We start from the raw sequence: 27939 nt of genomic DNA, 5'->3' as shown, positions 1-27939 counted from the left end.
TGTCCTCGCGCGGAGCGGAGGTTACTGCTGAAACAAGATGGCTGTGCGCGCAGGAGGAGCAGCGGAGGAGACGAGCTGAGGCAATGCAGAGGAGGAAGAGGAGAAACCCACACTGGAGTCCGGTCCCGAACAGAGAGCAACAGCTGCAAAGGAACAAACCGGCGCTTCGCTCCCGTTACCGTCCAGGGCGTCCACGGTGACAGCGTCAGGGGGGGGGGGATTTGCTTGCTTTTTACACGGAGAAAAACGGACTGAGCCAAACAAATCACGGAGCAGCTAGGCGCTCAGTAGAGGACAGCCGGGGACGCTCACGCCACTACCAGAGATGTCCCTGCTGTGTGTGGGAGGTAAGAGAGCGGCTCTACGGGGCGACGGAGCCCTTTACTCCCGGGTTGTTGAAGTATCACAGGTGCAGCGGCGGTCTGACGGAGCCTGTAGGCTGTCAGCTCCGCAAAAAAAGTCTGCGGAGGGTTTGTGCTTGAATAGTCGTTAAATCACCCGGTAGCTCCGCACGTCTTCACGGGGATACAACACGTTTGAAGTTAAGAACACCACCGGGATACTTTAGCTGACAGTTTGCTGGATGCAGGTTTTATTTCTTAGTATAACCTTTTATGCAAACCCTCTTCCAGAAACAGATAGTGAGACACAAGGATGTGACTACTGTGTAAGTCGTGACAGCTAACAGTCCCAGGACGTATAGTTTCTGTACATGTCTTCCTGGAGGAGGAGGATAGCCTTTCCCTCCTCGAGTACTGTTGCGGTTGCTGTGTGTCATCCATTCCGTTCATTCATGCGTGGGCAATCAAGAGTAGGAGGAAGACGAGGAAGCCCCTGCCGCTTCGCACCGCACCGCACCGCACCGCGCCGCGCCGCGCCGCGCCGCGCTGTTCCTGCCGCACTCTTCCGCTCTGCTGTAGTCGTGAGGGAATACTAGGAGATGCGCGTCACTCCTCAACATTTCCCTGAAGCGATGCGTCACCACCTCCTTCACCAGACTCCCTGAAAGCACCTGATGCTGACACTGTTGATTCTCAGGGCGATGAATAAGCATCTGCTGTGCCTGATCAGGAACCCACCCCGCCCTCGCTCATGATGTACCCACTTACCTTAATGAGGGGGGGTATCAGAGTACCTGTTCTAGTCCCTGGCTTCCCAAACTGACTACTTTTTACACTAGACTAGATGAAACAGCAAGATGATTTTGTATTTGGTCTAACCCAACAGACTCGGGCCTCTTTATTTAGACTTTGAATTTCCTTCTATTAATTGATTTCAAAAGACATTAATACTCTTCTTTTGCCGTTAGGTCGTCCTGCACCTGGTTCCAATCTGGGTTTAATGTGCAGACTATTTACTCTAGTCTAGTTTGCTGGGTTGACATGGCTTTCCATCTGTTCCTCCCTGTTCTCTTCCTTCCCACGGGCCTATGGCATGCAGCTCAGGTAAACAGGAAGCTTAATTGCCAATAGGTGTAAACATGTTTGTCTGAGCCCTGTGACTGCCCACTGTGTACCTTACCCCCCACCCAACTCAAGCAAGGACAGGCTGACCCTGAACATGGCGAGCAGTATAGAAAATCAATGCATTCTTCTTCCTATAGCCATTGTTCTCATTCGATAACAGAGGAGGACTGGTTATTGAGAGCACGTTTCTTTCATTTCATTTCTGATTAATCTGTGATCAGTAATTGAGTGTTTGGATGTGTGTTTGAGGTGTGGACAGTTGTTGATGGAATGGCAGAAGGAAAGTGAAGGGTCCATAATCGATGCTTCCCCACCACACCCACGGACCGCCTCTATGGGATACCAGTCCCGTGTATCATTAAGACCCTGATCCCTATTCATTCATAAACATTGGCTGCGGCTGTCAGTGTCGTAGACTACGGGACCTGGCAGGGAGCCCTCTTTCTTTCTCTTCCTGTTACATCATTCATGCTTACCTGACTGGAGCTATTTCTGGCCTTCACCGCACTCGTGTCTCTTGAATAGGCTGCATTTTACTTTGTAGCATCTGCAGACAAAGCAGAATTCGGATTTAACTCTGGCTGACTTGGCTTCTTTTCCCGTAGTTATCCAACACAATTCCCTGTCCATTCTTTTCCCCCTGTCTATTCGGACAAGACTATTTGAATGAAGGAGTGTCATGTCTGCCAGCAGTTACATAGACTCTTGTGCATCTGCATGTATCTAGATGATCTCTTGGAATTTGGCACTGTCACTTTAAATCAAGTCAACTTTGCCAGTGGGTAGCTGACCTTAGCTCACCCACTGCCTATTTCACATTCCCTGACAGTTGGAGAGGAAGGTTTTGCTTGATTTGCGGTTGATTGTCTGTTTTCTTGGCAATACCTGGCGTTCCCATAAGTCAGTGTCTGCCATCTCTGAGGTACCTCCCGAAACGAGGGGCGATGAAAAACTAGAGCAGCAGAATACAATTTTGGCTCAGTACCGATTCTGCTCGAGATTGTCCAACCTTGGAAAAATAGAATAAAGTGTGAAATAAAACTGATTTTGATTTCCTAATCAATGCGAATCCTTTAATCAGAGGTTTATATATTGTTAATGGCCTTGCCCTGGTTTCTGAATCTAGGCCACTCGCCCATAGCCTACATTTCAGCCCATTGATTGTATGTTACAGCCCCTGACATCCGTGTTGTTTATGAGGTATATGGACACATTTGCGCACACATGTGTTTGGGTGTGTGTGTCGGGTGAGTCTCGGATGCATGAAAACTTGAATCAAAGATGTCTGTAAGGGCTGGAGGACATTTCCCATGGTAACCCACTCCATCTCAGAGATTTATGATTGTTCCGTGCCATTATCAAGCTTCGCCTTTCCTCTGCTGAAAATCCAATTCTTTTTTTTATTGATCCTCCGCGTGTACTGTTATATTTCCCAGGCTGTTTCAGGCTTGACAATAAAACACAGCAAGAATCGCACTCTGTTTTGGTCCACCTCAAGTGAACGATCTAAAGAACTGCAGAGATTACAGCTCAGTTTCATTCTTGCCCTCTGCAATAATAGTGTTGCCTTATTTCATCATTGACAACATTGTAAAGTGTGTGTGTGTGTGTGTGTGTGTGTGTGTGTGTGTGTGTGTGTGTGTGTGTGTGTGTGTGTGTGTGTGTGTGTGTGTGTGTGTGTGTGTGTGTGTGTGTGTGTGTGTGTGTGTGCGCGCGTTTGTGTGTGCGCGTTTGTGCGCTGTAAAGACACCAGCTTGCTTGAGTTTGTGTGCGTTGCTTGAAAGAGATACAGAGTAAAGGGGGGGAGAAAGAAACATTTCTTGCTGACTCAGGACAATTTGACATCAAGTTTTTATCTCGTGGTGGTTTCTATGGTGACTGGTCCTGCTGTGGCAGTGTGGGATACCTAGCTGAACATTTTGAAATACTTGAGCTATTTTGCACATGTATTGCATTAGGAGGTGTGTGTGTGTGTGTGTGATGGGGGAGGAATCGCAGTGCATTAAATATGCATGGAGGTCACATCAAAGCTGGTAAAAGGGAGCTGCAGCCTGGACTTTATCCCTCCATGGAACAAAATCCATCAGTATTTTGTGTCTGATGCTGGAGGAAAACTTTGCTTCCAAACAATAAAATCCCAGAAAATTATGTAAATATGTCCTAACTGCTTTGAATCATTACATTCTGAATGCTTCAATTGTTGTTCTTCTTCTATTCTTGTCAGCCGATTTAAAAAAAAAAATATATATTTCTTGTCATCTTGTTCAATTTATCAGTATCTCACACTGATGAAGTGCCACAGTGGGATAGCAGCTTATCTTTTACCGACACTGTGTGTGTTTCTGTGTCGCGTCACCTCACTGGCTGCCAACACAGCAGAGCATTTAGCGCTAATCTGAATATTTACACTGTTTATTTCCCGAGTGAGTCTATGTGGTGTCTTCCCGAGCCTCTTTTCTAAGGAGTAATATGGGAGTGTTTGGAAATGAGGACATCCTAAGCGTTCCCGTTTCCTGTAGACACAAGCGTTCAGCCGCTCCCATAGTCTTTTCTCTGTGTAAAAGCCCAAATAGGGAACGCAGGAGCATTGCTGAGGAGTGAAACAGATGGTGTTCGTGTGGCTGACTTTGTCTCTCTCTCTCTCTGTTTCCACAGTGAAGAAAGCCAAGCTGGATGGACCCCAAGGTAAGAGCCGGCATGCTGGTACTAAAAAGAGTTAGATCACACATACAGAGTGACTCACTGTGATGCGACATAAATCTTTAATCATAAGCCGGTTTGCTGACTGGGGAGACGTAGCGACTTGAAGCCATAATGGAAATGAGAGGATGTGAGCGAGCCCGGAGAGCCAAACGCAGGGCTGCAGCTTCCTCATGCTCGGGCCATGTGGAGAGCAAAGACATGCAGAAAACGCATGTCTTGTTCTTTCCTCTGATCTCTCCCTCTATCCCCTCTTGCCCCGACAGAGAAGTTCAACACCTATGTGACTTTAAAGGTGCAAAATGTGAAGAGCACAACCATCGCTGTCAGAGGCAACTTGCCCAGCTGGGAGCAAGACTTCATGTTGTGAGTCCATCATCTCCTCACTTTTAACTCTCTCTCCCTCTCTGGGAATCTCCCCTTCTTCTCTCTCTTCCTCTTTCTCTCTTCTTGAACTGAACTGCTTGATTGCTTCTGTGATTGTATTTTTTTTTTTATCCTCCTCCCTCCCTCTTCCTTCCCTTTTTTCCACATTTCCATCCCCAGCACCTTTTATCCCTGTATTGTTTCACGTAGCACTTTCCTCTCTGCGTCCGCACCTCTGCCTTCAGTAGCTCCCTCGTCTCCTCTTTTATCTCGTCTCCCTCGGTACTTCTGCCGCTCACTCTTCTCATCCTTGTTCCTGGCCTTGGCTTCCTTCCATCCCGTCTCTCTCCTCTTCTGTCACTTTTGCTAAACACAGCTCCTTGATCTTTATCTGCTTTGCCCTTCCTCCTCTCCCCATTTCTGTTCCTACTTCCCCATGGGTTTGCTCTCTCCCTCTCCTCTCTCTGCTGTGTTGAGCAATCATTAACCCAATCATTTTTTTTTCGCTTCGGCATCATTTTGTTCAAGCTTATGTTTCAGTAAATGTTGGACTTATAGCTCATTGCTCCCCCTGAACCAGTTTGTCTCACCTGTTTTGTCATGCAGGGAGCATTAGTGTGCGCTGACATACCATGATAAATGTTGAGAGTCACAATGTGGGATGCAGCAGGCAGGCGCGGAATCCTGTGGATCAGTATGATGTTTGGAGGCGTTGAGCACTGTACTGGTGTTGCACCAGCCGTGTTATGTAACGCTGAGCTTCGGAGATCCTCAGCTCCTTTTTCAAACTGCCTTTAAATGACTGTGCCCCCTCACTCGCTGCCATGAATCAAACAGGCCCTTTTCTTGAACAGAGTAAACACTAAGATTGGAAATCCATCCCCCTACTTCTTAATTAAAGTTCCCACTTTATCCCTCCAGGCCTGTGATACAATCACCCCCCTCCACTGCTTTCTCTCCCTCCTCATATTTGTCTCTCCATCTTTCCCCTGCTCCATGCATCTTGTAATGTTCTTTGTTAGATCCTCTTCCGCCAACAGAGACATGGTTTATATTTGTCACAGTGAGGCCCACACACATTTCCGATGCTTAATCTTTAAAAGTGTCTTTTTTATGACTGTATGAATGACTCATTTGCTTCAAGTAACATCTGAAATGTCTTTTCTCTCTTTCTTTCTCCCTATCTCTAGTGAAATTAACCGCTTGGACTTGGGTCTGACAGTAGAGGTGTGGAACAAAGGTTTGATCTGGGATACAATGGTCGGCACCGTGTGGATCCCCCTCCGGAGCATCCGGCAGTCAAATGAGGTTTGCCACAACTTCGGCAAATGAGAAATCCAGTTTTTGAAAGTTGCACGTTGAGTTGTACTTGGTGTGTCAGCCGTGTGTTGTCCTTCTATACACAGGAAGGTCCGGGGGAGTGGCTGACACTGGACTCTCAGGTCATCATGACCGATAACGAGATCTGCGGCACCAAAGATCCCACGCTGCACCTAGTGCTGCTCGACACCAGATTCGAACTGCCACTCGGTGAGAGATCTGTTGGTTTAGAGGGAGAATATATACGGCCTGTATACAGACCTTCACAACACACTGATTCACTTCACTTCATTTTTGGGTTAGGGTTAGGTCCTTCCTTTCTCAATGATCACAATATGTTCCTCTCAGCATTGATTATTGTTCACTGTAATTTTCACTGTTTCTCTTCATCTAGTTGATATTGTGCACCCGACCCCCCAAAGTGTGTGTAGACATAGGAAGTGTTTGCTTTAGTACTCTAAGAAAAAAAGGCCCATTTCTACTGTCACTGTCCTGCAAAACAAGTTTCTATAAACTTTGTCTCTCTCATGTCTGAGTTACTTAAACTACTTTGTTGGCACGTGGACGGAATTTACCGTGTCACATTAATTGTGTAATATGACAGACTGTAAGTATTTTAAACATTTTAAGTGGAGCTGCTGTGTTTTTGTTTTTTTGACACAAGTTTGTCTGGGTTGTTTTGTAGATATTCCTGAGGATGAGGCTCGGTACTGGGCCAAAAAACTGGAGCAACTAAATGCCATGAGGGACCAAGACGTAAGCTGTCATCCTATTTAATCTATTAGCTCAGCATTTCCTTATATTTTTGGAACATTGCATCATGATTTACTCGGAGAAGAATCCTGCCCTGATAGATTGAGTCTTGTTCTAATAATGTATAGGTCTAAGGAGAAACATTTTTTCTGGCTCGAGCTCCCCTCCATGCTGCTGAATCCGCTATATCTCAGCTGTACACGTTGCTTTTTGCATGTAGCCCCATTTGTTACTGCACTATTCCATTAATGTGACCCATGACCAAACACATATTTCCACCCAAAATATTCACATCTGAATCCTGAGCCAAATCTGGACCACGATGTCATCTATTGATAGCTATTGTTGCTTAAGTATGCCAGAATGTCTTCTGCCAAGGTTGGTGTAGTTTGAGGAAAATGATAAAAAATATTGAAAAGCATTCTTTTTGCAAAGTTGAATCATTTTGAATGAATACCTGAATGTGTCCCTGGATCTCAGTCTGCACCAGAGTGAATGTGTACTTCCACCACGTTATATCAACATTCATTCTTAAATATTGAGGTGCTGTTCTAACAAATAAAAACAAACAAAGCGACTGAGAACATAAAGCATAGCTGTCTTGACAGAGGTAATTAATTATATGTTTGTCCAGAGAATCATCTGTTGCATGCATTTAATGAATCCAAAATCTTCCCTTGCTCATTGCCTATAGTCGTCTTTTTTCATTTGTCTTGCCCTTCTTCTGCTCCAATACCAGGAAGAACAGGAGCGCCCACTTCCTGTCCCAGGGACCCAGTGTTGTAAGTGACCGATCACTATTTGCGCAAAACAGTCGTTTGTTTGACCCGAACAAGGCAGAGATGTAATTAGATTGCTCCACCTCGGCATGTGCATTATGCGTATAACCGCACGAGTTACGGTGTGTGTCGAAGGAAGAGTCGCTGAATTGCTGCACTGTAATGGATCAATAGCAGTATCAGATGTCCTGAGGCGAGCTCCTCCTGGATGCTGCTCGTTTCAAATGCTGGCCCAGTCTGCCGAGGCTGCTGAACCAGCTGTCTGGGGCAGGTGGAGAGACTCAACCTTCCCTCTGTGCTTTCTCTCCATTCAAAAACTCCATCTGGAATTTTGGTGCATGTATTGTTTTTTTTTGCTCGACACTGGGCAGACCAATGCGATTCATAATCAATACTCACCACATCCTGTTTCATTACAGGTAACTGGAGTCTATGGGGAGAACAACAAAGTAAGTAGATTGGCTACATGTGGTGTCATATAGAAAGATGTTTGTAATATTATCCACACACATGAGGCCTTTCAATACAATGCGCCGTCACTATATCAACATAAATGATCAGCTTCTAGCAAGTTAGCATGTATAGCAGAGGTGTTCCATTGGATTGGATCGGATTTTGCAGCGTTTATAATGAAGTGAACACTGAGTGCGTATGCAAAAAGAAACACCCCAATCTCTTTCTCTTAAGCGCCTTGATTAGCTGATGGTCGTATGTAAGCGTCTATCAGACTCGCCCACTCCACTGCAGTGAATTTCATCCATCTCGTCTCTGTTCACTCAGGACAAAAGTAGAGTGGGGGTACAGAGCCGATGAAGTGAACAAGTGTAAGAGGACAACAAAGAGAGAGGCTTGTTAGGTCACGGGTGAAAAGAGACGCCCAGTTGTTGCCTTTAATTAGTGTTTACATGCCTAGACAGATGAAGATGAGGGTGTAACGGGTGCAGCAGCAGCCTCAGAGTGTGAAAGACAATGATGGATAATGATGAATGATTAATAGATGCTGGTTTTGGGTTTGACTGATTCAGCACTGTTCAACTCTCATGGCTTCCCGCTGGAACATTAATCTGTGATCTACGGACACGACAGAATGAAGAGGAGTCTCCTGCACGGAACAGGAGTGGATCTGGTGTTAAGTTATGATGGAATTGAGAGGGGAAAGGCACTGAATCTTCATCACATGTTTCATGTTTCACAGACGGATGCACTCAAAATGTCCTGACTGTGCGAGTCTGATAGGAGTCCAGCAAAGGCACAACGTCAGATCATCACTTCTGTCTGTAGAAGTCATTTATCATCTCGCTTGTGTTTTCTTACTCTTGCTTTTATATCGTACAAATCTAAAGCTTCTGTTGTCTGAATCTGCGAGGATTGATGGATACAACATAAAAAAACTTGTAAGAAACTTGTTCTCATGTCTGTTCCGTGTCCTTCTGTGCAGACGAGGACCCGGACAGTGCCGTGGACGACCGGGACAGTGACTATCGCAGCGAGACCAGTAACAGCATCCCTCCCCCTTATTACACCACATCTCAACCTAATGCCTCCGTGCACCAGTATCCCATCAGCCACCAGCACCGCACCTCAAGAAACGTACCTTACACACACTCAACCAACAACCATGACCCTGACTACCAACATCAGAGGGCTGCCAGGTGTGTAAACGGTCATCATTTTAATCAGAGACGTTAAAGAGAATGAATGTAGTTCTTCATTAGATCATGCAGACGGGATGATTTTCTCTTTCACAGCTGTTTAGAACACTGCAAGCTTTCGCAGGGTTTGTTGACGCATTTCTCACAGACGGGGAATGAGAGCATGCATCCCTCCACCTCTTACATTATGAATTATTGAAGTGGCAATCTTATAGTCAATACTGCACGTAAGATTAGCTGCTTGTGTGAGTATATTGGACAAGGTGCCCCCCGTCTCTTCCTTTTAATTTGTCAGCTTTCTAGAGGCCTCACATTTTCCTTTTCTGCTGTATTTATTGCTGCCTGCCACCCTGAGACACGTGGAGAAGGTGTTTAGTGAGGCAGTCTGGTTGTGTACAAACATATAGGCCATAATCCAGCAAAAGTACTCCGTAAGCATTTTTGGGATGAGGCCTGAATAACCATTTCCTTTAGAATGTGCTTGTTTTGGTCTGTATCTCTATTTCTAAACTGTACTCCTCTCCTCATTCCCGCTCCTGCATTTTACTCTCCTCTCTCCCCGTTCAGTCCCACGGGAAGCTATGCGTCATCCGCAGAGTTGAGTCGGTGCAGCAGTCAGCTGAGCGAGGATGACTACACCGGCGAGTATGGAGAGAGGGACCCTTACGACGAGAACGACTCCTACCACTCCTGCCACTCCTCGGTTAGCTACAGTAAAGGCTCTCCGGACTGGGACCCCGATGAGACCCAGGGCGCATACAGCGACGAGGGCGGCTACAGCAAAGACGGAGGGGAGGAGGGGGCGCTGTATGAGGAGGACGATGGAGGACTGTATGACGGTGAAGAGGAGGGTCTCTACGAGGATGAGGAGATAATGTACGTCGAGGAGGATCTCTACAATTTGGATGGAACTCTTAGTGAGGACCTGGAGCCTCCATTCACACCCACCCCGACCTCAACTGCCCCGCCAATTGCGGATACATCCAACTCCAGACCTCCTTTAGAGAAGCAGTCTTCCCTAAACCAACAGCAACCCCCTGCTCAACCCCCTAACCAGACTACCAACCAGACTCATCCCCCCGACATGGCCCCTGCTGGTCAACCAGGGGCCCAACCACCTAAACAGCCCCAAGCCCAGCCACAGCCACAGCCACAGCCACAGCCCCAGCCGCAGTCAGCCCCCTCCGCCAGCTCCTTCTTCTCAATGGCTAAACCTTTAACGGCTGCGGTCACAGGCTTGGCCTCGACTTTCCTGTCTTCTGTTCCCGCTGCCCAACCTGCGCAGTCTCACCCCCCACCCTCAGCCGCACCTCAACAGTACCAATCCGCCGCAGCCAGCGCCATCCCTCCGTCTCACCCGGCCACTGCAGCGTCCCAGTCTCCCTCCGCCACAGGCCCTGTGTCTCAACAGACCCCAGCCGCTGCACCACCTCATGCCCAGGCCAATGGTCGCGCCCCTGCACAGCCAGCCCCCCCTGAGGATCACCAGGGTCCTAAGCTTGAGGAAGAGCCTTGGATGGAAGAGGAGCAAATGTTTGACATGGATGCTAGGACGCCCCCTGACCAACCAGAGGAGGAACTTCCGATGGATGAGAGCGAGGAGCACATGGAAGAGGACCAGCCTCTAACGCCAGAAGAAGAACAAGAGATACTGCCTGAGAGGTGAGGCTAAATAAACGGAAGGCTGAATCAAAAACAAAATATGCTACAAAAGAAATGACTACCTCTTTTCTTTTCTAGCTATGATGCACAAGACCTCTAATCCTGTAGATCTGTGACACTAAATCCTTGTTTTCCTCTTAGTCCTGAAGTCATAGAAGAGCCCAAAGAGCCTGTGGATCCAGCAGTTAGGGCCAAGGGAAACTGGTTAAGGCTCTACAACAAAGTCTTAGATCAGCTGCGGGAGGTAAGAGGTCTTATAAGCCAGTCTTGTTTAAGCACCAGCCCTCAATAAAAAATTCAAACCAGTCCTCTACAACATATAACAACAACAGAGCCAGACTCCCAGAGCCAGACTCCCAGAACATTAGTCCTCCTCCAGGTCTTTCCACTCCTGTAATCTAAAACATGTGACAGACAAGACACTCTAAAAGTGTCCACCAGGTCTTTAAAATATATATGTGAAGTGCATTATTGATATGCAAAGACTGGTTGGATAGAGCAACTTACTCAGTTCTATTTTGATAGTGTTTGCTAGATTCTGGAATGCAGGCTTAATGTGTGTGTTATATATTCCATAATTCATGCTTCTGACTTTCTAGATAAACACGAGGACTTTACAAACAGCGGGGGGGGGGGGGGGGGGGGGGGGGGGGAGTGATTTGGGGTGTCACACTTTACCGTTGTGCGACTCCAGTGAACACACATCTGCTTGATTCACTTCGATTTTTGCTTGATCAATTTGCACTTGCATATTTCACTCACATATTGTGTTGCTTTTCATTCCCTTTGAGTTCAGTTGTTCCGAGGAATAATGGCATGCTTCCATGTTTATGTTCATGTATGTTGAGTTGCGTTTTTCGACATGTGGCTTCCCTTCGTTTGTCTTTTTTTTGTTTGTTTGCTTATGCCGACCAACTTTGTTTTCTTTACAGTTTCATGTCATTGCCATAGTGATACTCGCATGTACTTTGCTCGGGCCATCATTGGAGCATGCTGACGGGTACGTACAGCCTGATTGGTTGCTGAAGAGAAAGCAATGTCTGGAAACGAGCACATTCACTTCGCTCAGTCGTCCTCACCACAATTTGATCTTTTCTGTTGTATCTTAGCACAGCTGTCACCCACTGTGATATACTTATATTAATTAAAACTATGATGTTATGAGGCTAACCAAAGATGTTAAAGCAATAATATTGCATACAGGATTCCACTGACCCAGGTCACTTTCAACCACTGATGCAATAAGACACAGATGGAATAGGTTGGAATGGGATGGTATTGGATTTCAGATGTGAGAGAGACTATCAAAGAAATGTTATTATCAAATAGCTTCATCCTGGATGTGATGGTGATGGATAATCTGGGCTGTGTTTTATTCTGGCTATCTCTTCTTTCTTCTATCAGGCTCGAGGAGAGACTTCCAGCTCCCTGTGGTTTGGCAAAGGAGGGTAAGATTCTGCATTATTTGACCAAGAATGTACTAACATGAAAAGGTTTATTAGGCAAGCTGTGCTCCGCCAATCAACCATAGAGTCTTAACATTTAAAAATTCTCGAACAATCACACACCTGCAAACGCTGCCTCAGAATGAAAAGGCTCTCCTCTTGTCTAGCGATTCTCCATTCTTTTTCTGTCTGATCCACTGGCTCGTTCAGCTCTCAGGCCAGTGTGTATTGAGTGGCGGTGGGCTGCCTTGACTTAGCTGGCAGGTCGTTTGTAGATGAGGCAAACCTCAGAGTGGAACTGAGGCTGCATACTGATGAACTGCAGCATTAGCCAAATACAAACCAAGTACTTACATCCAGCTGTGTATTGTCATTGCCACTTTTTAAGACAAGGGATCGGCATAATTTATCTCCTCTGGAATGTCCTTGGGAATTCCTCGAATACAGTAACAAAAGAAATAATTGAGGGGATTTAGGGCCGTATGAGAACTTGACTTAAAGCTAGGGGATGGCGATTATAGTATTGCACATCTGTGTATGTTTAAATCAAATCACATTTATTTGTGTAGCCCGATATCTCATACAATGTAATAAATAACTACGCTTTTCAGGATGGGAGGGGCTCTCTACAGTATTGACAGCATGCCCGACCTTCGCAAGAGGAAAGCCATTCCTCTAGTCAGAGATCTGGTGAGAAACACACACAAACCACACACATACGCATCATATACAGATCAATGAGACATGATCACACTGTCAGAAAGATAATCATTTTTCTCTCCCCGTTTTCTCCCTGCCTGGCACCCTCAGGCTATGGTAAGTGCTTGTTTACCCCTGATTCATAGCAAATAAAAATGTTAACCACTCGCAATGTTCACATTCAAATATGAGCATATGTTCTTTCGTATCTCAGTCTCTAGTGCAGAATTCCCGTAAAGCTGGAATCACCTCTGCCATGGCTTCTACCACTCTTGGCAACGAGGAGCTGGTGGGTCTCCACTGCTCTCTCCTTTTTCACCATCTTATTTAGGCTGCGTTCCCTGTTGGTATCAAACTCCCCATTGCTATGTTCTTGTCGTTTGCAGAAGAGCCACGTTTATAAGAAGACCCTGCAGGCCCTGATCTACCCCATCTCCTCCACCACGCCCCACAACTTCGAGGTGTGGACAGCCACCACTCCCACCTACTGCTACGAGTGTGAGGGGCTGCTGTGGGGCATCGCCAGACAGGGCATGCGCTGCTCCGAGTGTGGCGTCAAATGCCACGATAAGTGCCAGGATCTGCTCAATGCTGATTGTCTACAGCGTAAGGACCGACGCAAAACACGTCACGCCCAGAATGAACAACTCCTGCACATACCGCTTAACTTATGCACCCATTTCTTCACAGCCATTTTAGCTCCTTAGTACCCCTCTGCTCAGTTGACATCCCATTATTCTTGTCTACTCTCACATTCTCCTCCCTCTTCCTCTCCAATTTATCTCCTGAGTAATGTGCTGTCATACCCCTGCCTCTTTCCTCTCTTACTTTTACCCACAGCTTTCGCATCCATACTGCTTTGTCTATTTCCACTCCACAATGGGTGACTTATCCAATTCCCTGACTGATTTTGGAGTCAATTTATGCAATGCATTATTCATCCGTCTCTGGTCTCCAACGAGTCTTCTAAGAGGAGGCTGCTTCAAACATCTCTCTTTCTACTTTTCCTGACCAGATCAGTGGCTAAGTGCGCACAATTTCCACCCTAATAACTGGGAGGTTTTGGTTTTGATCCCTGGCCAGGAAATGTCAGAATCTTTCAAAATTGATCTGATGCTATCTTAACTTGGCAGTTGGCTGTTAAAGAGATGGATCACAGAGCAAAAAGGAGAGAAGCTGTCGACCTCTGAGCCATCATGCCTTGAATATATTTTACATACTACGTACATACTGTGCTTCCCTCTTTTCATCCTCCCTGCCGAATCAGGAGCTGCAGAGAAGAGCTCCAAGCACGGGGCGGAGGACCGGACCCAGAACATCATCATGGTTCTGAAGGACCGCATGAAGATCAGAGAGCGGAACAAGCCAGAGATTTTTGAGCAGATACAGGAGGTGTTCGCCCTCGACAAAAACACACATGGCACGCACATGAAACAGATCAAGCAGAGTGTGCTTGACGGGACCTCCAAATGGTCGGCAAAGATCAGCATCACTGGTGAGGAAGTCGCTACACGCAACACATTAATTGTGTGTTAAAAGTCTGCTCCTCAGTTGTTTGTTTGAATGTCTCTCTGTGTTTCCTTCCCAGTGGCGTGTGCCCAGGGCCTGCAGGCTAAAGACAAAACAGGTTCCAGTGACCCGTATGTCACTGTCCAAGTGGGAAAAACCAAGAAAAGGACCAAAACCATCTACGGCAACCTAAACCCTGTTTGGGAAGAGAACTTCCACTTGTGAGTTCAGCGAGGAACTTGGAAGATTATGCCGATTAATCATGGACTGTAATAGTCCAGCACTCTTCAGATACTGCTATTATTTTGGAGATATATGTGCAGGAAAATAAATTCTGTCCTTTTCCTGGACCAAATATTTTGGTCTCACCATTATTAGTTCATCTATCATCAGTGTTAACATTTGTGGACTTTTGTGGCTCAGCTTCTACATGTTCTGTCTCTGCTTCGTCCAGTGAATGCCACAACTCGTCTGACCGTATCAAGGTTCGCGTCTGGGACGAGGATGACGACATCAAGTCCCGGGTGAAGCAGAGGTTCAAACGCGAGAGCGACGACTTCCTGGGTCAAACCATCATCGAGGTTCGCACTCTCAGCGGGGAGATGGACGTCTGGTACAACCTTGGTGAGTTCTCGATAATAGACGAGGGGTTAGAGACGGAAAAAAGGGGAACAGCCACTCGTTGAGAGATAATGTAACAAGAAATTGATAATTGAAGTCCTTGTTTCCGGGAGATACAGCAGATTCCAGCAAGCTAAGAGGCCATGTGCATCTTCCTTTCATCTGACAGACAAGCGGACAGATAAATCTGCAGTGTCGGGAGCCATTCGGATGCACATAAGTGTTGAAATCAAAGGCGAGGAAACGGTGGCTCCATACCATGTTCAGTACACCTGCCTGCACGAGGTCAGTGTGTTTACTCGCACATGAAAGAACTCGTTTCCTCTTGCAAATAAAACATGAAAGATACTAAAGCTACAGACTGTTCTGAGTCAGTGCCAGTCCAGACGTCCCACACTTATTGTCGTCTTTCTCTCTGCTTAGCATCTGTTCCAGTACACCACAGAGGAGCAAAATGGAGGCGTCGTAAAGATCCCTGATGCCAAAGGGGATGATGCATGGAAGGTGTATTTTGAGGAGACAGCTCAGGAGATAGTGGATGAGTTTGCCATGCGATACGGAGTCGAGTCCATCTACCAGGCGATGACGTAAGCCGCTTCGGACTTACTCTATAGTATTTGACAGGAATTTTATAGCACAGCGGGCAAAGAAAGCTAGAAATGTTCCAAATATCCTCTTTTCTTCTCTGCTATTCCCGTCCAACAGCCACTTTGCTTGCCTGTCATCTAAATACATGTGCCCTGGGGTGCCAGCTGTGATGAGCACCCTGCTTGCCAACATCAATGCCTACTACGCCCACACCACCGAGTCCACCAACAATGTCTCTGCCTCAGACCGATTTGCCGCTTCCAACTTTGGCGTGAGTCCCTGACAAACACCGAGTCGCATTTGTCCCTTTTCCACAGTCGGTATCATGTCATATACAGTCTATGTGTGAAGAGTCTTTGGCAAACACTTCAGAAACGTGTTGTCTGTGTTCCACCCCGGGGGCTACGATGAGGCACACGCCCGGCCTTCTTCTCCAAACACCCAACCAGATCGACCTGACTTTGGTTTGCATAGTCAAATGGTAAATAACACATCAGCCATTGGTTGTTTCTGAGTGTTTTTCTGGGTTGTCTCGATCTGTTTAGAAAGAGAGGTTTGTGAAACTCCTGGATCAGCTGCACAACTCCTTGAGGATCGACCTGTCCATGTACCGGGTACGGCCCGCTTCTTTGTTTTTATTATTTACTATTTCACCAAATGAAGCAGGAGAACTTGTGTTGAACTGAAAATAACATTTTGTGCCGTTTCTGATGGTTTCTTTGTGAATCTGCTTTCAGAATAACTTCCCAGCCAGCAGTCCAGAAAGACTACAGGACCTCAAATCTACTGTTGACCTCCTGACGAGCATTACATTCTTCAGGATGAAGGTAAGACTGAAATGTTTCTTTTTATTTTGTTTAACTTTACCATCACATGAGCATTCCACAGCCATAAGAACATGGAGGAAGTTTCTTGTATGTCCTCCCAGTAGGAAGCCTGAGGCACAAACACAGCGTTAGTCTAACATTACCCTATCCAAACTGAAGTTGTGTGTGTTTGTGCTGCTCTGTGAGTCGAAGTTATGGTTCCATACCCACTGAGATATACTCTACCCCCAGCTAAGGAAAATGTTTGTGATGTTTGCGTTCAGGTCCAGGAGCTGCAGAGTCCCCCCAGAGCTAGCCAGGTGGTGAAGGACTGCGTGAAGGCCTGCCTCAACTCTACATACGAGTACATCTTCAACAACTGCCACGACCTCTACAACAGGGAATACCAGACAGACCCTGTGAGTCGCGTGCGTGCGTGCGTGCGTGCGTGCGTGCGTGCGTGCGTGTGTGTGTGTGTGTGTGTGTGTGAGACAGATGTAACGCTGCTCCTCCAGATGTCACATTTATGAGTGGCGTCAATCCGTCTCTTTCCAGTCGAAGGCCGTCCCTCCAGACGAGCAGGGTCCAAACATCAAAAACCTGGACTTCTGGTCCAAGCTCATTACCCTCATCGTCTCCATCATAGAAGAGGACAAAAACTCATACACACCTTGCCTCAACCAGTGAGTCCACTCACACCATGAGCCCTTTTTTTCATTTTATCCACAGACAATTGAAGCTGGAAATTTCAAGGCCATCTGAGGAGAATACAGGATGATATAAGACACAGTCAGCATTGATTTATAGAATGAAATAATACAAAGCAATAGAAGGCTGCATACATGCGTACACGATGGTCACTGAAAATAAGCTTATATGAATGTGGGTGCAACTGCTGTTTCCTGTAATGGGTGGGTATAGTTTGGATTTGGGTCCCATGGCGCGTCTTAGAATGCCAGTTACTGGGTGCATTTTGGGAGAAAAATGGTTGATATGTTTTCACGTTTGTCTCAGGTATGTTCTATATGGTAACAGCTAAGTAAATATATAGGAGACACCAAAGTTCCATCAGTAGTGCCTGAGCTGCCTCGTTGAATATTACAGCATCAGTGTTTTTTACATAGTAAAAGTTTCAGCGCTGTGCTGCCCCCCGCAGGTTTCCACAGGAACTGAATGTGGGCAAGATCAGTGCTGAGGTGATGTGGAACATGTTTGCACAGGACATGAAATATGCCATGGAGGGTACGTTTGTGTATCTTATAGAATAGGTATATCAGATATATTTGTGATATTTGTCAGACAGAGGTTTTTTTATTTGTTGGCTGTGTACGGAGGGGAGGGGGTGGTTTCTGGTGAGGAGGGACTCCCCTCATTCTTTCTTTCTCTTCAATATTCAGAGCATGAGAAGAACCGCCTTTGTAAAAGTGCAGATTATATGAACCTGCACTTCAAGGTGAAGTGGCTCTACAACGAGTACTGCAAAGAGCTGGCCACTTTCCAGAAGCACGTACCTGAGTACCCGGCGTGAGTATGGATTTTAATACTTTAGTATTAGTATTCGTGTTGTTGTACTTTCCCTCTGCTGTGGCACGTACACTCAGCTGTGTCTTCATTGTGCAGCTGGTTCGAGCCATTTGTCATCATGTGGTTGGATGAAAACGAGGAGGTTTCCAGAGACTTTCTTCACGGAGCTCTGGAGAGGGACAAAAAAGACGGGGTAACTCTCCCTTTGTGTGAAACACCAGCGTAACAGGATACAATACTACTCATGCTATATGGAGATATGTCCGTTTATGTTGCGTCTAAATTCCAACTTTGTAAAAGGATAGAGATAGGTCAGTTCAAACAGAAATGAAAGTTTAATGTTATTTGTTTGGTGGTCAGTTAAGTTACTTTGCAGCTTGAGTGACATTTGGTCTTTATGTGAAGTAGCAGAGAGAATGTACTTAAGATACAGTGTGCTTGCACCAGTTTGGGTTGGTCTTTAATATCTTCTTAATATGGTGAAGCCTCCACCAGTGTAAAGGACGGCGGATCCAAAGTGTCAACATGGGACACTGAATTCTGCTTAGACAGAATTAAAGTATGTGTTTGACCTCCTATCTGCAGCATCTTCCCCTGAAATGGATTCATGCATTTCTCATGCAAATTCCCTTCCCATCAGCTCATGAGTCAGGACTCAGCACATATACAGTAGCCTCCACGAGCCAACGCAAGCGGCCAGGTTGAAGGCCTCAAGGCGATCAATAATGACTCCATACCTAAAGCAAATGTAAAAAAGCTCCACTGCAGAGAAGAGCAGATGCTACTGCACAAGCCGACACACTCGCACACACGGGGGCGCACACACACACACACACACACTTGCGCTATGCAGTGACTCACGCTCTCTCTCCCATACTACATACCCACACAGAAAGAGGTCGATACAAAGCAGCTGAAGACTCTCCCAGTTCATACGTCAGGAATCCTCTGGGTACAATTACTGTCGCCTGGAGCCGCTTCTCCTTCCCTGCGTCAGCACAACTGCATTCCCCAGCCACCGCCGCATACCAGAACACTGTTCACTTCTGAGCTAATGGCCGAGGTGTCGACGAGAGTCCTGGTACACATCATAACTGGCTCATCGCCTCCGCCCGTCTTATCCAAAGGCTTATTTGACTTCAACAGCGATTATGCCTCAGATTTCTTGATTGGATTCACATGAGTGGTGTAGATTATGACAGAAGAAGAAACGGCCTTTACAGGGATGAAGTACATGTGTGAGCGCTTACAGCACCGCACCGCCATTCTAGCCGAGTCATAATTTAACCCTGTGGTTCTGTTTTTCCCGCCTTCTGCAGTTCCAGGTCACGTCAGAACACGCCTTGTTCTCCTGCTCCGTCGTGGATGTGTTCTCTCAGCTCAATCAGAGCTTTGAAATCATCCGCAAGCTGGAGTGTCCCGACCCTCAGATTGTTGGCAACTACATGAAGAGATTCGCCAAGGTGACTCTGAATACTGGCGTGAAACCTCTGAGGCGGGAAAATAGTTGTTTTATGTGTAAGTTCTCTCATTTCGTTCTTTTCTCTCTCAGACCATCGGCAACGTCCTGCTGTCTTATGCCGACATCATAGCAAAGGACTTCCATAACCATGTCAAGAAGGAGAAAGTGGTAAGTGAGCTTTTTAAAGTGGCCAGTTGAACAATATGCAATGAAAATTATCCACCCACGTGGGATCCAGTTTCCATATAGAGATCTGATACAGTTAGACGTCAGCAGCAAGGTTAATATATTTTGAAACATTGTTAAAAATAACAAAAAAGGAGCCGATATGACTCCTCCCAGCATCCCTGATCAGTGTGTAAGTGGCGTCCATCCCTGTGAGCAGCAGCAGTAAACCTCCCTGGTGTCTCTGCAGCGTGTCCAAGTGAATTAGGGGCCGTGTAATTAGCACAACGCGGCGAGGACTCTGCAAAGTGGAGCGGAGATTACTGAGAACACGGAGCAGCAGCAGCTTCTCCTGCCCCCCCCCCGAAAAGTTAGGAGGGCGAATCTTGATTGATTACAGCGAAAACCTGACATGTTATCATTTCTCCCTCTTCCTCAGCCGTGTATCATCATCAATAACATCCAGCAACTCCGAGTTCAGCTGGAGAAGATGTTTGAGGCCATGGGAGGCAAGGATGTAAGTCTCCACATTGTCTTTGCTGTGAGGAATAAAACATGACCTGGTGCTCATCTAGCTCTCTGCTCCTCAAGCTCAACCTGGAGGCCAGTGACTTTCTCAAGGAGCTGCAGAACAAACTCAACAGCGTCATGGACGACCTCAGCCACATCTTTGCTGTCAGGTGTGTGTGTAAAGTTTCAAGGAACTAAAAGTCACCGATGCCACAACCAAACTCTCCACTGAGTCTGTGCGATGTATTTTAGTTTCCAGCCCCAGATTGAGGACAACGTGAGGCAGATGGGGGACATCCTGGCCCAGGTCAAAGGTCAAACAGTCCCGGCCAATGGCAGCGTGGTTCAAGAGGCCGACAACGTCCTGCAGCCCATCATGGACTTCCTGGACAGCAAGTGAGTGACAGTGACAAACACAAACAAGCTCCTCCAAGTGCAGGAATCAAATCCACGTTGCGCAATTGAGCCGCATGTTTTCCTCTCGCTGCCCTCGACCTCGTGACGACACACATTGTCAACACGCTGACCGCGCGTGCGTCATGTTTGCGTTTCAGTCTGTCGCTGTTTGCTAAGATCTGTGAGAAGACGGTACTGAAGAGGGTGCTGAAGGAGCTGTGGAAGCTGGTGATGAACACCATGGAGAAAACCATTGTGCTTCCGACTCTCACCGACCAGACGGTAGGCCACGCACACACACACACGCACGCTGTCACACACACACGGTCACATACAGCTCACTTACCGCCTCACCCCACTCTCCTTTCCCTGTCTGTCTCTCTTTAGCAAGGCACTCAGATGATTTTCAATGCCGCCAAAGAGTTGGGCCAGCTCTCCAAACTCAAGGTGACAAATCAAAAACATAGGAAACGCCGAAAGGTCCGACAGAGCAGAGTTAAGACGTGCGTGTAATGTTTCCTTTTGTCTGTCCTGCAGGAGCACATGGGGCGAGAGGAGGCCAAGGCTCTAACTCCTAAACAGTGTGCAGTGATCGAGCTGGCACTGGACACCATCAAGGTAGAGAGGATGAGAAATCAGAGCTCTTATAGGAGTAGGGAGAATATGGGTTTTGTCTGTGTTGCTGAATGAAAACAAACATATTTTAGTTGTAGTTTCTGATTCAATCTCGCATCGTTTGGACAAATACGCCAAATTTGTCTGACTGAGACTTAAACACCACAACTCGGAGGCTAAATAAGATACATGATGAAGGACATGCGATGGAGGTGACGGCCTGGTGGACATTGATGCAGCTTTTTGTTAATGTATCTTAAAGTAGGAATGATGTCCAAAGATGGAACGGATAACACGGGGGCATTGTTGTGTTATTGGCACGGTGCCCAGACTCCACACACTCCCCTAAGGTTTGGGCTGGACTCCCTGCCAGGCCCGGATCCAGCCCAGCCACGACTCCGTTTCTGGCTTTGCTCCATGCTGCAAAACCACTTCATTATCTGGCGGTCACACATGATTGTTATTAACCTCTAACCTCTAACCTCTAACCTCTCCTCAGCATATTGAGACAAACTGACACCAGATGAAGGGATGCAAACTTTTATAAGTTTAAATGAGAACGTAACTAATATAAATATAAAGTCCACAAACATCACGTGTGTGTGCTTGCTACTTTACACCACTTGACAAGAGGTGTCTGTCTGTCTGTCTGTCTGTCTGTCTGTCTGTCTGTCTGTCTTCCGCAGCAATACTTCCATGCCGGGGGGGTTGGCCTGAAGAAGACCTTCCTAGAGAAGAGTCCCGACCTGCAGTCTCTGCGTTACGCTTTGTCTCTCTACACGCAGGCCACTGACAAGCTCATCAGGAAGTTTGTCCTGTCGCAGAGCGCACAGGGTACGACTGCACGCACACACACACACACACACTCAACCCAACCTGTCACACTCGCTTGTTTGGGTTGTGTGTCATGTTTTGTTTTGGTTGTGTTTGTGTTGTTTTATACTTTGTTCTCTCCCCTAGTGCACGGAGGGAAAGGAATCAGGTGCACGCCGAACGAAGACACGCCGCCAGAGAAAGGTACATGTCAGCTGTGTGTGATGTTTAATCTGCAGGAGCTCAGACCTTCAGCGTGTGTGAGCAGTCGTAAAAGGAAACACACAGACACCCACAGAGTGACGAGCCACCCTCTCTCTCTCTCTCTGGGTGTGTGTGTGTGTGTGTGTGTGTGTGTGTGTGTGTGTGTGTGTGTGTGTGTGTGTGTGTGTGTGTGTGTGTGTGTGTGTGTGTGTGTGTGTGTGTGTGTGTGTGTGTGTGTGTGTGTGTGTGTGTGTGTGTGTGTGTGTGTGTGTGTGTGTGTGCGCGTGTGCGTGTGTGCGTGTGTGCTTCTGGCGTGCGTGTGTGTTTAAATTTAGATCCCAATCTGCTGCTGCATCTTTCTGCTTGAAGTCACTGATCACAGTTTTTGTGGAAATGCAGTTACTCATACAATCTTATACTGGCACACACACACACATATACAGTACACACACATCCATCAACATCTTGGCTGTGTTTGCAGCTTCTGGAGTGGATGCGGTTGGAGAGGTGGTGATGCACGTGGACATCTTGCCGCAACCTAACGGAGAACATAAGATCAATGTCAAAGGTCAGAGGTTGTGTGTGTGTGTGTGTGTGTGTCTTCTTCGTCCCGTTGTCCCTCCTTGCTTTGCTCACGCTGGTTTCGCCGTCCCATTCACGCAGTGGTGGCCGCCAATGACTTGAAGTGGAAGGCGCAGGGTTTCCGTCCCTTCGTGGAGGTTTACATCATCGGGCCACACCTCAGCGACAAGAAGAGGAAGTTCGCCACCAAGTCCAAGAACAACGCCTGGTCGCCCAAATTCAGCGAGAGCGTCCAGTAGTGAGTATCTGCAAAACCCTGTGGCCTGCTGGGTTCATTCAGATCAGGTCTGAAACGGTGTTGCCGCACTTCAACTTATCAGTGTGTGTTTATTTAAATTGTGGGTGTATAATCAAAGCTCTTTGACAAACTGTCTAACCTATTACACCGTTTGTAACATATTATCTTGGATTTAAATCACACATGAACATTCCTGAACATGTGTTTGCTTTTATTTTCATCCCAGAATGCATCAGTACATTACATTACATTACGATCATTTGGCAGACGCTTTTATCCAAAGCGACTTACATTACATTACCACCCTTCGCAGAGGGGGGAGCAATTGAGGGTTCAGTGCCTTGCTCAGGGGCACCTCGGCAGGGGCTCGAACCGGCGACCCTCCGGTTCCCAAGCGAAAGCACTACCCACTGAGCCACTGCCACCAGTACCCAGCATGTTCATGTTAAAATGGCAAAGACAGAGTTTGTCCTCATACCTTCTAGCCTTTGTATCGCTGCTCCTGGATCTACGGCTCACACGCTAACCTGCCGCCCGCTCTCTTGTCTGCAGCTCCCTAGGCACCGAGGTCGGCCCCGAGAGCTACGAGCTGCAGGTGTGCGTGAAGGACTACTGCTTCGCCCGCGAGGACCGCACGGTGGGCATGGCGGTGCTGCAGGTGAAGGACGTGGCCAGCAAAGGCAGCTTCACCTGCTGGATGCCGCTGGGCCGCCGCGTCCACATGGACGAGACGGGCCTGACGGTGCTGCGCATCCTGTCGCAGCGCAACAACGACGACGTGGCCAAGGAGTTTGTCAAGCTGAAGTCGGACCAGCGCTCGGCCGAGGAGGGTCGCAGTTGAGAGAGAAAGAGAGAGAGAGAGAGAGAGAGAGAGGGAGGACACACACCTGCACAAATACACAAGAGATCCGCCCGGTAGACACACACAGTGCTCACACCCACACAGACCAACATGTGCAGTACACAAGCACACCTGACAGATGCTATATTGTACATATATCTGCATACATTATGCAACATGAACACTGCAATGTTACCAATGCAAACATGGAGAGAGTCTTTATAAACACTCATACTTAATTTTGATAGGCATAAGGTGAGACACACGCATTAGCAAGCGTGTGTGTGTGTCACAGCCTCTCCCGTCACACGTCACACCTTTTATACGCTGTACATGTCAAACATATATGTGATTGGATGTAAAGCAAAGCAACAATCCGTGTGAATAATAAGTTTGAGGAGGACCACTTTGCACTTTGGCTTTTCTGTCTCCACGAGCGGCGTCGTCGCTTCGCCGCTCCGTCCGTCCATCTGTTTGCTCGCCCGCCTGACTGCATCTCCTCAACGCCCCTCCCGTCCTTCGCTCTCCTCCGCCGCGATGCGTCACGTGAGACAGCGACGGATGTGACAACACAATACTACTACTCCCTGCATGTCCACCCCCGCAGAAACACTGTGATTCCCTCACTGTAACCATGGCAATGTGCATTTTCCACAATTTGCAAACATTCTGTTGCATCTGACAGGCACCTTATACCTGTGTGAGCATGATCATCCTGTCTGTCTGTCTGTCTGTCTGTCTGTGTGTGTGTGTGTGTGTGTGTGTGTGTGTGTGTGTGTGTGTGTGTGTGTGTGTGTGACGCATTTATAGTGAAGTGACTTGAAGAGCCAGAGCTTTTCTAAGCTGGGCGCTCCTGCTGGCAGCAGAGCCTCACCTCCCTTGTACGTTCCCCACGAATGCACATTAACTCCAAAAAGGGCTACAGGATCACTGGACTGGGATGTCGGTTTACACACTAACACGCACGCACACACACTGTCTGTTGCCCATTGCACCCAGACGCCATACACGCGCCGTACTGCAGAGACGGCAGGATTCAGAGAGTCCCATCACAGAGGAGCTTCACCAACACACGCAGCAGTTTGTCCCTGAGTAGAAGCGACAGACGCTCCGCTCGTTCCTCAGCCCCCCCCCACCCCCACCACCGAGTTCGTCCACCCACACAAAACATGAGGACGCTCGGCAACTGAGACGCAAAGATGACGACGTGTTGTCCTTTTGAATGCCTGCACACTTATCCAAAACTCGTCTTCTTGAGGCAATAGTGGTTTGTTTGTACGTTCACTCAACCTCTTGGTTTTTATCACGAACAAAACCCTGTGTGTGTGTGTGTGTGTGTGTGTGTGTGTGTGTGTGTGTGTGTGTGTGTGTGTGTGTGTGTGTGTGTGTGTGTGTGTGTGTGTGTGTGTGTGTGTGTGTGTGTGTGTGTGTGTGTGTGTGTGTGTGTGTGTGTGTGTGTGTGTGAGAGAGATGAGCAATATATTGTATTAATTACCTAAATGTAAGCCTATGTCAATGTACAAAGTACCAACTGCAATATCCAGGGCCAAGGAACGCTCCTGTCTGGTGTTTCCTTTATGAAATTCCCATTCCCGCAGACGTGTGTGTGTGTGCTTTTCTCAGAGGTTTTGGAACAGTTGTATAAGGGAGATGGAAAAGTGTTTAGTCCTCCAATCGCTGTTTTGCCTTGAGAAGGATCAAATTTGCACGAACCAAACTTGGATGTTTTTCAAGAGACAAAGCCATCAGAGTTGCCGCCAAGCATCTCTGCAGTCCTGTTCTTAGTGTCCTGTGCTGTGAGACATTCCTTCCCTGCAACAAGAGAAGACGTCAGCAAACGTCCGTCGTCCAATTTTGTCTGTTTAGTCTCTTCCTGAAACGTTAATGATGTCAGAGACGGATGAAGTGTGAGACACTTTGATGGTGAAAGTCGACCGTGGCAAAACGGGAAGCAACTTTAAACTTCACCGCCTTCTAAAGGGACAGTTCCACCCAGAGTACGTCTTGCAGGGAGCAGCTCCACACCACATCCTGATGTCACCCGACACGGTTTTGGGTGGACTCGCCCTTTTTGATGGACGTGAAGGTGTAAACGCTGGCTTTTTGTCCTCGTGAGCGTCCCTCATCTGAGGATAGGACAGTGTCTCTGTCATGTAAGGTCATGTAAGGGCCTGATCCTAAACTATGGGGGCTCGTTGGTTGCCTGCTTCACGTATGTATGCATACAAACAGCACACACAGTACTGATCACATACACGTTTACACACACAAACACACACACACACACTGTTACACCAGTTTATGCTCAAGCACAAAGGGGCACATGTAGGACGACACACAACACACACGCATGCATGCACGCTGACACAACTCTGTGGAGACCAATGATGCCCACCCTGTGAATAGAATCAACCACAGTTGCATGCTGGGAAACTTTATCGTGCCAGCACGTGTCTCTTTGATGTTACCTGACTGAGTTTTCTTTGTTAGACTTTATGTATCAATAACGCGTCCGTTTGTTTTTCAGAAGGCTTGTGATTTCGTCATCTGTAACCAACCTGAATGTGGTGTGAACATGGAACTCGCATGAGAGAATTATTTTCTACTGAGGATGTTTCTAATTTGTTTATTGTTCTCGGTTGTTCTTTAATGAGGATGAGGTGGAAATGGAATGCAGCCTGATTGTGATCTGCTTCCTATTAAAAGGACTTTTGTGTCACAATCTAACACGGAGCTTCATCGCTGTTTGATCTGCAGCCTTTTATTTTAGAAAAACAAACATTGATATAGAATATTATATATGAATTCATAAGGGTTGATATTCATTTTGATATTTATCCAAAAGAGCATGTGTACTCAATAAATAATTTGATAACAGGCGAATCATTTCTTTGTGATCATTTTTATGTCAATAAATCGATAATGTGCAAATCCATGCTGCATCAGATTACATTCTGATGTGTACTTGATTTAATTCTGTTTTTTATCTCAAAATACCTTTAAATCGTCATGTATGACTGTTTATAGCAACAACATCTTAGGCAGTCAAATTTTATCTCACTGTTTTCTCCTCCCAAAAAGTATCAATAATTGTAATCTTTTTTTTCTCATTTTGCCTTTAAGTGGCTACTTTATGATTAACACTTCTACAATCCAATGTAACAGCCCTGCTAAAATTCTGCCTTTCTAAAACTGATTATGTTCATGTGTTTTTGTTGCCATGGTGTCAGACGTGTTGGTTAATACTTCTATATTTATATTTCTAATATTTTGTCTTTCCCATTCATATATATGAGGGTGGGTAAAAAATGTCTTTGCTTTTAATAATAGTCTATTTGACTTCAAATGGTCACACCAGCTTATGCAATTTATGTGTAGTGGCAAAACCTAAATGTTTTGTTGTGTCCCATTGACAAACTTTTGATAATTCGAACCACTTCAGAGGAATTCCGGTGTCTTGTGTATCTGACGCGTAAACATTCTCCAGGAAACGTTGATGCGGTAAAGTTGATGACGTTTATTTTGCTTTCAAATGAAAAGGTAAAATGATATGAAAACGGTTTGTTCTATTGTGTTAAATCAAGTTAGCGCCGTTCCAGTTCCTATTCACGATCGTCGTCCCGGTCACGTGTACGGATGCGGATACGGTCAATGATGGTGTGCGCAATCAACGGAACCCCTTCCCGTCTGGCCTGGCACTCCTTTATGCTCATGCCCCCATGACGTATAGGGGGCATACATACTCTAGACATTAAAACGTCCTACTTCAAATGTTAATTACTAGAAAGGAAATATCTCATACTTGTTTGTAAACTTGAACTGAAATATGAACTAAAATATCTATTCAGCTCTTACATTATGCATGGTAATGACTTGTACAGACGGACAGCTCCAACATAATGCTGCCCAGCTTTACAGCTTTAGAGCTTTGGTATGAATCTTGGTGTCAGCCTGAAATGTTTTTAATAATAAAACAGACATGAAGTGCATTTTTTCCTGAATGAAATACTAGAAGCTGACTAACGAGCTTAAGCTAAAACAGCAAATGTCCTCAGCTGCTGTCACTAAAGAAAAGGACACAGGAGGAGATACGCTGACACTAAGACAAGAGTATAATGTGTATTTATTTATATCCCAAAATAAAATGTTCTGGCTGACCGATCCCACTGTCTGGTGAGTGTAACCCGGGAAGACCCCGCGGCTCCCCTCTGCTGCACCGGCTC

At 46.6% G+C, this 27939-nt stretch overlaps 1 protein-coding gene across 1 annotated transcript; it reads left to right on the top strand.

Annotated features, from left to right (window-relative positions):
- The first annotated feature begins 15 nt into the window (after positions 1–15).
- On the top strand, positions 16–26476 carry LOC142994139 (protein unc-13 homolog A). Its single transcript, XM_076144823.1, has 41 exons — positions 16–347; positions 4122–4151; positions 4433–4532; positions 5723–5840; positions 5939–6062; positions 6538–6608; positions 7345–7387; positions 7804–7833; positions 8823–9036; positions 9604–10698; positions 10840–10942; positions 12103–12146; positions 12755–12833; positions 13057–13131; positions 13229–13448; positions 14110–14337; positions 14431–14572; positions 14806–14975; positions 15142–15257; positions 15396–15559; positions 15678–15831; positions 16106–16174; positions 16298–16387; positions 16651–16785; positions 16922–17049; positions 17523–17608; positions 17764–17890; positions 17987–18083; positions 19210–19353; positions 19443–19520; positions 19957–20034; positions 20109–20197; positions 20280–20423; positions 20582–20705; positions 20811–20870; positions 20961–21041; positions 21725–21872; positions 21999–22055; positions 22537–22623; positions 22719–22875; positions 23428–26476. The coding sequence occupies exons 1-41, from the start codon at positions 326–328 to the stop codon at positions 23714–23716; spliced, it is 5610 nt and encodes a 1869-aa protein (XP_076000938.1). The 5' UTR covers positions 16–325; the 3' UTR covers positions 23717–26476.
- The last annotated feature ends 1463 nt before the right edge of the window (positions 26477–27939 follow it).

The sequence above is a fragment of the Genypterus blacodes genome, unplaced genomic scaffold (genome assembly GCF_046128005.1).
Source record: "Genypterus blacodes isolate CSIRO-AG114 ecotype Tasmania unplaced genomic scaffold, CSIRO-AGI_Gbla_v1 ptg000029l_1, whole genome shotgun sequence".
Taxonomy (NCBI): Eukaryota; Metazoa; Chordata; class Actinopteri; order Ophidiiformes; family Ophidiidae; genus Genypterus; species Genypterus blacodes.
The sequence above is the reverse complement of the archived record's forward strand: the minus strand, read 5'-3'. Positions and strand labels throughout refer to the sequence as shown.